The sequence below is a fragment of the Propithecus coquereli genome, unplaced genomic scaffold (assembly GCF_000956105.1).
Source record: "Propithecus coquereli isolate 6110/MARCELLA unplaced genomic scaffold, Pcoq_1.0 Scaffold41, whole genome shotgun sequence".
Classification (NCBI taxonomy): domain Eukaryota; kingdom Metazoa; phylum Chordata; class Mammalia; order Primates; family Indriidae; genus Propithecus; species Propithecus coquereli.
In genome coordinates, this window is record NW_012149841.1 from 3,503,081 (window position 1) to 3,510,848 (window position 7,768).

The 7,768-nt window shown below is 33.0% G+C and overlaps 1 protein-coding gene across 1 annotated transcript in view; it reads left to right on the forward strand.

Moving 5' to 3' along the window:
- Nucleotides 1-7,768, forward strand: part of WDR35 (WD repeat domain 35) — a 105,729-nt gene that overhangs the window by 40,421 nt on the left and 57,540 nt on the right. Inside the window, exons 8-9 of the mRNA XM_012653065.1 lie at nucleotides 2,757-2,789; nucleotides 3,161-3,221. Coding sequence (XP_012508519.1) covers nucleotides 2,757-2,789; nucleotides 3,161-3,221 — 94 coding nt within the window. The remainder of the gene's footprint in view (nucleotides 1-2,756; nucleotides 2,790-3,160; nucleotides 3,222-7,768) is intronic.

The window sequence follows — 7,768 nt, forward strand, 5'->3', positions numbered from 1 at the left end:
GGTAAAAGAACAGTAAAGATATTTTTTAAAAAGTCATAAGCCCATAGGGACCAAAAAGGGAAAGGAAATGGCAGCAAAATTTTGTAGGTTAGAGAGTAGCTGGATTGGTGGTAATTACCGTAGCAGACCTAAGAAAGCTGAATCATAAGCCATTCATGGAGAAAACAAAGAGACAACCAGTTTACATCACAGAATCCCGACGAGGCACAGGACTTGGGGGTACTTGGTGGGGGAAAAAACAAACAGAAAAGCAATTTGGAAATACCAGATATTATGCAGGAAGGAGAAAACTTAAAAAAAAAAGGTACATAAAGAAGTAGATCCTCAGATCTCCTCCCCTATCCTGACCCTATAGGCAGCTGCCCTTCTACCGCCTGTTAAGACTGGGGTTTAGTCTCCAAGGGGATCAAAAAGTCTCTGTACTGAAGGGCACCAAGCATAGCTAAGGGTGAAGTATCTCTGCTGAAAACAAGACAATTAAATTAAAAGTTTGCTACTCAATTTATCCCCAGTGTCCTTTTTCCTCTTGATTTCTAGAACACTGGCAGTCAAGGACTGAACTTTGAGATAAGGGATTAGATGAGTTGTCCTGGGAGAAGACCCATTCAAGAGAACAGACCTCTAAAGATACTGAGATTGGGAGTCCCCAAGAGAGCAGCCTTGCCCATCACCTTACAGTAAAGACCCTCCAAACAGCTTTTTAGTGTCTCTTAAGTATAAGCAGATATACAAAAATTGCCAGACATTTGAGGGAAGCATGCAATTTAACAGACAGACACCAAAAATAAACCCAAGTAGAAAAGAACTTGGAGGAAACAGAGACTATTAAGGGAGAATGCTTCTTAAAAAAACGTCATTTCAAAAGAACTGTTAATATTACCTTCAGAGAGTTAAGAGGAATTACATCCATAAAATAAGAAAAGGATACTATAGAAAAGGAAGTTTTTGGAAATTACAAATATAACAGTGAAAACTTTGGCAGAAGGGCTAGAAGATAAAATGAAGGAAAACACCTATAAAGTGGAGCAAAAAGACAAGGAAATGGAAAAGAGGAGTGAAAAAATAAGAAAATTAGAGGACCAGTCATGGAAGTTTAGCACTTAAATAATATTTCTAAAAAAAAGTGAACAGGCAAAATGGAGAGGAGTAAATCTGGAAAAAAAAAAATCCAAGAGAGTGACCCTGGAGTTCTAGATTGGAAGTGCCTAGCTTAGTGAATAAACATATTTTCATATCAAGGCATATGTATCATTGTGGAATTTCAGAGCAGTGGGGAGAAAAAAAAAGATTCTATAGGATTTCAGAGGGGAAAACAGATTTCATAAGATCAGGGGTCATAATGACATTCTACTTGTCAGTAGCAATACTTTGGAGAATCGCCTTCAAAATTCTGAGGGAAAATGATTTCCTATTTAGAACTCCATATCTTAAAGCCAATAGTAATTAAATGTGAAGCTAGAATAACAGACATTTTTAGATGTGCAAGATCACCAAAAATTGATCTTCCACCTTCCCTATCTTAGGAAGTTACTTCAGGGTATGGGTTACCAAAATGAGGAGTAAACTAAAAAAGAGGAAGAAACAGAACCCAACACCACTGGTGAGGAGTGTCCCAGGTGACAGTTGGGCAGCGTGCCCAGTGAGTCAGATGAGAAGAGGTCAGAGGACCCCAGAAAAAACCTAAGAGGATGAAGTGAATAGACTACCTAATATGTTAGAACCCTTGTGAGGAGATACACTCTTGGAGATTTGAGTTAGTATTAATACATAGAAAACTAAGCAAAGGCAAAAAAGAAAGACAATTATCAACTATGGGGAAAGCAAAATATACTTGAAAGGAAAATAAATCATGATATGCTTGGTGGCTCAGCTGTGAATAGTGTTTATATACACAAATGATGTAATCACTGTTTTTTTAAATTAAAAAAGGTTTTAGTTGAAGTATAATAAACATATTAAACCCTAAATTCTGATGTGACAAAGTTGTGTTAAAAGTGGAAAGACAGAGGGATGGAAATGTGCCCCCGTGGGGTGGGGGTGGGGTGGGTGGGGCAAAAGGATGTACGAAAGCTGAATACTTATCTTTCATAATGGGAAGGCAATAGATAAAGCAGTAAACTGAAATAAAACAAGTAGTACTGTAAACACATGGCTTAGATTTGTGGAGGTAAATGGCAAAAGGATGAATTAAAGGGAGCAGGAAGCGATAAGTTAAGAGTGGACTGCCATTTTTAGTAAGAACTTCTAGAATTATTTGATTCTTGAAACTAAGAGCATGTATAACTGACAAAAATGAAAAGTAAATTTAAGAATACAGTTTATTTGTGGTATTTTGTGGCAGTAAATAAGCTTATTTTAAATAGTGGAAGGGGTAATTATACTTTTACTATAAATTTTATCATTTAGTTTATATTTATGAAATTATTAAACAAGTTTTGAGATGTCGAAGAAAGGAACAGTCTATATGTAAATAGTACATAGAGAATTGGCTTATTTGAAGTTGTTATTTTAGTTAGGAAAACATCTAAGTAGAATAAGATTCTTAGTACAAAATACCGAAAAGATGACTAACAGTAAGAAAAATGGAATTATCACTTTAAAATAATGTGAAGTGTGCATTATGCTTGATTATTTTCCTAATATTTGTCATTGATAATTATTTGTACATAAGTCATTTTGACCAGGTTGGATCCTGTCTTTTTGAATTAACTGATTTTTTTCTGAATTTGTCGTGTCATTTATATATTGCTTCAAAGGAGGAGAACGAGATGGAGACATTTGGTGCAATGGTAACAAATTAAGTTAGCTCTTATATAGCTGGATATAGGTTTAAAAATGACTTTCGAGATTTTAGCTGATCAGGAATTTTGGGAATATAAATGGTGAAAAGTAGCCAGTGTACCTGTGTTTCTTAAGTGTCCTCTTAGAAACACTGTTCCATTATATAGAGAAATCAGCCTTGGTTTAATTTTCGTTCATGTTTCTTTATATTTAGTACTGTAATAATCTTTTTTATGTCTGCTATTTTTTGTACCTAACAGTTTTATCAATTATTTCCCAGTTAGTGTTATTGAAAAAGAGATAAGCATGATATATGTTAAGCATATTTTCTTTATTATTCATAAGCAAGAGTTCTGATACTCTTTTTATCTGTTCACAGTTTGTGCTAGTTCTTTGTAATTCTATTGGCACACCCTTGGATCCCAAATACATTGATATTGGTAAGGAAATGTTAATATTTATTCCCTCTCCAATCAGGTTTTATTTGCAACACTAAAGAACTAACAATGGTATTTATTAATTAGAATGATATTCTCTAAAATGAAGATGATCATACTGGTTTGTCAGATCCAGTACCAGTTTTTATCTACCATCATGGTAGAATTATTAATAATGCCCCATTTCACTCTCAAAAGCATCCTGGTTCATACAATAAATTATAAGTTTACTCTATCTAAAATTCTCTGTAATTTTGCAACTGCTATACTGCCATCATTTGCTTTAAATGGGAAATATAATTGTACTGGAATTGGTATGCAATCTGATGATTAGTATGTAATAAACTTAGGATTATAGAAAGAATTTTTCTATTAAACCATTTTTATTAATAATAAACTGCTTGTAAATACCTCTCTTTCATAAAAACACTTTAGCTGCTTGTAAAAGTGAGTTTGCCTTTTCCAGATTTTTCTAATGAAAAGTCTATTAATAGGGACAGCTTTAAAAAATTCCTGACTTTTTGTTTTCAAAGGACATTTGCTCCTTTAGATTTCCCATTCCCTATATCCAATAACTATGAAAGTAAACCATTAAAAAATTCCAAATCTTATTCTAAGCGGATCATTAAAAATCATTAACAAATATTTTGTTGGCATTTCACTGTAACTTCCAAAAGTAATGGTTTTCTTTTAAAGTGTATGGTAGTATATTGGATGTAGTATTACAAAAATTATTAAATCTAAGAAATTGAAAACCCATTGAATTATTTTCTGACACTGAGAAGTAGTCATTTTTTTTTCAGATTGGACATTCAGTCTTAACAATCAAATGTTAATGTCTACCTTTTAAGTGTTTGCATTTTGCTAAGCTCTTTGGTTGATAAACACAAATGTGAGAAATAATGGCCTCAAAGACTTTATACTCTATGGTTTAGGGGTTTGGTAACTCACTCACTTTGATATATTGAAACATTTCATCTTCATGTCTTATATTCATTGCTACATAGGCATGTTTACATGTTTTATATATGTATATATTTACATACATATATACATATATTAGTGTTCCTTCATAAGAAGTTTAGCTTAAAATTATTACAGACTCTTATCACATGAATATCTTTTGTTAATATTTTATTAGAAGCATAATGGTCTTTAAGGGATAAATTCTGTCATTCTTCAGATTATATGCTTTTTCTTTCAATATCAAAAGTTATTTAACATAGAATTATAATGATTATAGGATTAGCCTCAAAGTAGGTAGACTCTTTTTTTTTTTTAATAAAGCTAAATGTAAATGCTTCCCCTTCATAAAATGGTAAATACTTGAGGGCATGATTATTTGTATTTTTGAGTCTCAAAACTGTTTTTTTTTTTGTAGTCTCACCGGCTGAAATTTTAACAAACAGTTCTTTCATTGGTCTGTAGCAAACCCAGCCAAAGACTCGACATTTTTATTTCATACATATCCTGTAAAATTCCTTTCTAAGCCTCTACGCCAAATTTTCATGAGGATTGGAGGCTAAAACAAAAAAAAGTATGCAATGATACTGTTTTAGAATGTATTATTTTTGTTTTGCCACCTACTACCTGTACTTCCTCTTGACAATTTCTTTAGCAACTGTTAAAAAGAACTTTATACATTATTATAGAGGTTTAGTGTGTGGGACTCTGTTGTACTCTACACATCGGAGTCAGGTACCCTTTGGTGCTCTTCTGTTGAGCCCTCTTAATATCTTTGGTGTACTTCTATCCAAAGTACTTCTCATTCTGCACTGTGATTATTGATTTTCTTGTCTGTCTTCCCCACTAGACTTAAACTTCTTAAAGATCTATGTCTAATTAGTTTCCAAATCCCCACGACCTAACACTGTGCTTCGCCTGTAATAAATGTTTATTGAATGCATGGAAAATATTTATTTTCTATCATGTAAATAAAAAATGATAATTCATTTACTTATCAAACCAACAAGTATATCCTGTGTCAAGTACTGTATTGGTCATTGGGAATAATGAGAAATTAATTATGACATTTCCTGTGGGATGTCTAAATAAATAATTAAAATATAGTCAATCCACTGAACAATGACTTATTGCTTCCCTGTTGTGTGCTAGGTGTTATGCTAGGTGCTGGTTAAATGGATATTGGTGCATAAGGATGTCAGGGACGTCTTTTCTACTTAGAGAAGGTTTAATTGGAGCTGAGTTTTATAGGTTAAGTATTTCTTCAGGTGGTATTTGAAGGAGAGAAAACAGCATTTTAGGGGAATGAAGGCATGAAAAGTGGCTTTTTAGTCCCACGTTGCCTGTGCTGCAGTCATTTTAGCAGAAACACGTGGGCAGCTTTCTAATGGTGGTCTCTAACACATTCCCTAAGTTTTCCATATATTCCAGAGGAACTTAATTTGTTGAAAACATTTCAGTGCAATTTCAGTTTACCAGCTCTTTAAAGGGCTAAGAAATGAATAAGTAGGAAAGTAGGGGAACATTACAGATGTAGGCATTTATTTCAGTCCTTAGTATTAAAATGTTACAAGCGGCTTTCACTTTTATGTGAATTCCTAGATTGTTTTAAATTATTTTACATCCTTGCTTGGCAAGTAACTACTGCCTATTAGTGTTACAAAGTTCAATTAATAGAAGCATAATTATTTTCTTTAAAAAATTTTTTCTAATAACCTTTAGATGTCTTGAATTTTTTTCTTTCCAGGTATTGAAGAGTTCAGAAGGGCTTGAAATGCTTTTATCTTGGTTATGTGCTTTTCCTAAAACATTCTATGTGTTAAAATTTGGTCTTCTTTTTTCCTAGAATCTTAGTCTGGGAAGGATGGATCTTTAAATAAAGATCTAGCAAAATGTACATAGATGGGATTATCTACCCATATGAATTTGCTGCAATTACTACCATATTGATTCAAAAGAGCATAGGTTTTAAATATGTTCTTATTTGTTTTTTGTATTGACTGTAGAATTTATATATGGTTTTATTATAAAAAGCTATGTAGATAATAAAGGTAAAAATAATAAGCAACCACATTGAACTAATACTTATTAATCCTTAATGACGATCAGTCTCCTATAGTGGTTAAGAGCACAAATTTTGGAGCCAGCTTGACTGAGTTTGTGTCCAGCTCTACTGCTTTGTAGCTGTGTGACATAGGCAAATTATAACTGCTTCATGCCTCAGTTTTTTCATCTGTTAAGTGGGGATAATAAAGCCTACCTTATAGAGCAGTTATGGGTTAATATATATAATGTGCTTTAGAACAGTGCCTGGCATACATTTTTAAAAATTCAATAAATACTGACTTTTAAAATTATTAAGCATTTATTCTATGCCAGGCACTGTGCTATACTTTATTATCTCTTTTAAACTTTAAAACACTTCTATAGAGTTGGCATTATTTTTACCTTCAATTTATAGTAAGTAAACTGAGGTCAGAGAGAACAGATAGTTCAAGGTCACAGAATTAGGAAGGACCTGTGATTTGCATCCAAGAAGTCTGACTCTTACCTGGAACCACAAACATTTTAATTTTGAAGTAATCAGACTAATGATAAACCCTTGTGAATATTTAGGATGTATCAAAAAGAAAGAAACATTTCCTTAGAAACAGTGTCTAAAAAAAAAAATAAATAAAAGGGGAAAAAAAAAGAATGAAACATGAGTGTAATTTAAAATTGTAGGTAAACATAGGTTGGAAAATGCTTTTATATGCTTAGGAAAAGTTGTATTTTATTAGAAAGCAGTTAAGATTTTCCAACTTACTTTAAATCATGCTAAGGACATAATAGTTTCCAACATCAAGGTATCCATGGTGGAATTTACTAAATATTTAGCAAATGCCTTAGGATTTAGTGAAGATGAACGGGTCAGGGAAAGAAGAGCAAAGCCTGGCCTGGCTTGAGCGCCTCCTGGAGACTTTGATACCGTTCTCTATGCCTGGCTTTAAGTGAATTGTTCTCCCTAAGAAACTTGGCTTTGAGCTCCCTCCAGAGGTCAGTAATAGTATGTATTTTGAATAGAAAAATTTTGACAATTGTGATGGAAAAAAAATTTTTTAAATGACTCTAGTGTATTGAGTATTTAGCATATAAAACTTCTTGAATTTGAATCCCCGAGTTGTTAATCAACTTAATTAACATCATTCCATCAGACTAGTTTCTATAATAATTCTTTGTTTAGTTTCTAAGTCTCTTACTGCCTTAAGTATCCTTTATTTGGACGGTGGCAAGAAATCCATAAATGGTAGCTCCTATTAACATCATTCCTTTATTCTGGCCATTAATGATTGCTTTGCATAGTAGTAATAAACTGAAAAATAAGGTATTATACTGTTTTAACTATGCGTAAATTTAGAAAACAGGTACTAACGGCCAGGCATGGTGGCTCACACCTGTAATCCTAGCACTTTGGGAGGCCAAGGCAGGAGGATCGCTCGAGGTCAGGAGTTCGAGACCAGCCTCAACAAGAGCGAGACCCCATTTCTACTAAAAATAGAAATAAATTAGCTGGACAACTAAAAATATATAGAAAAAATTAGCTGGGC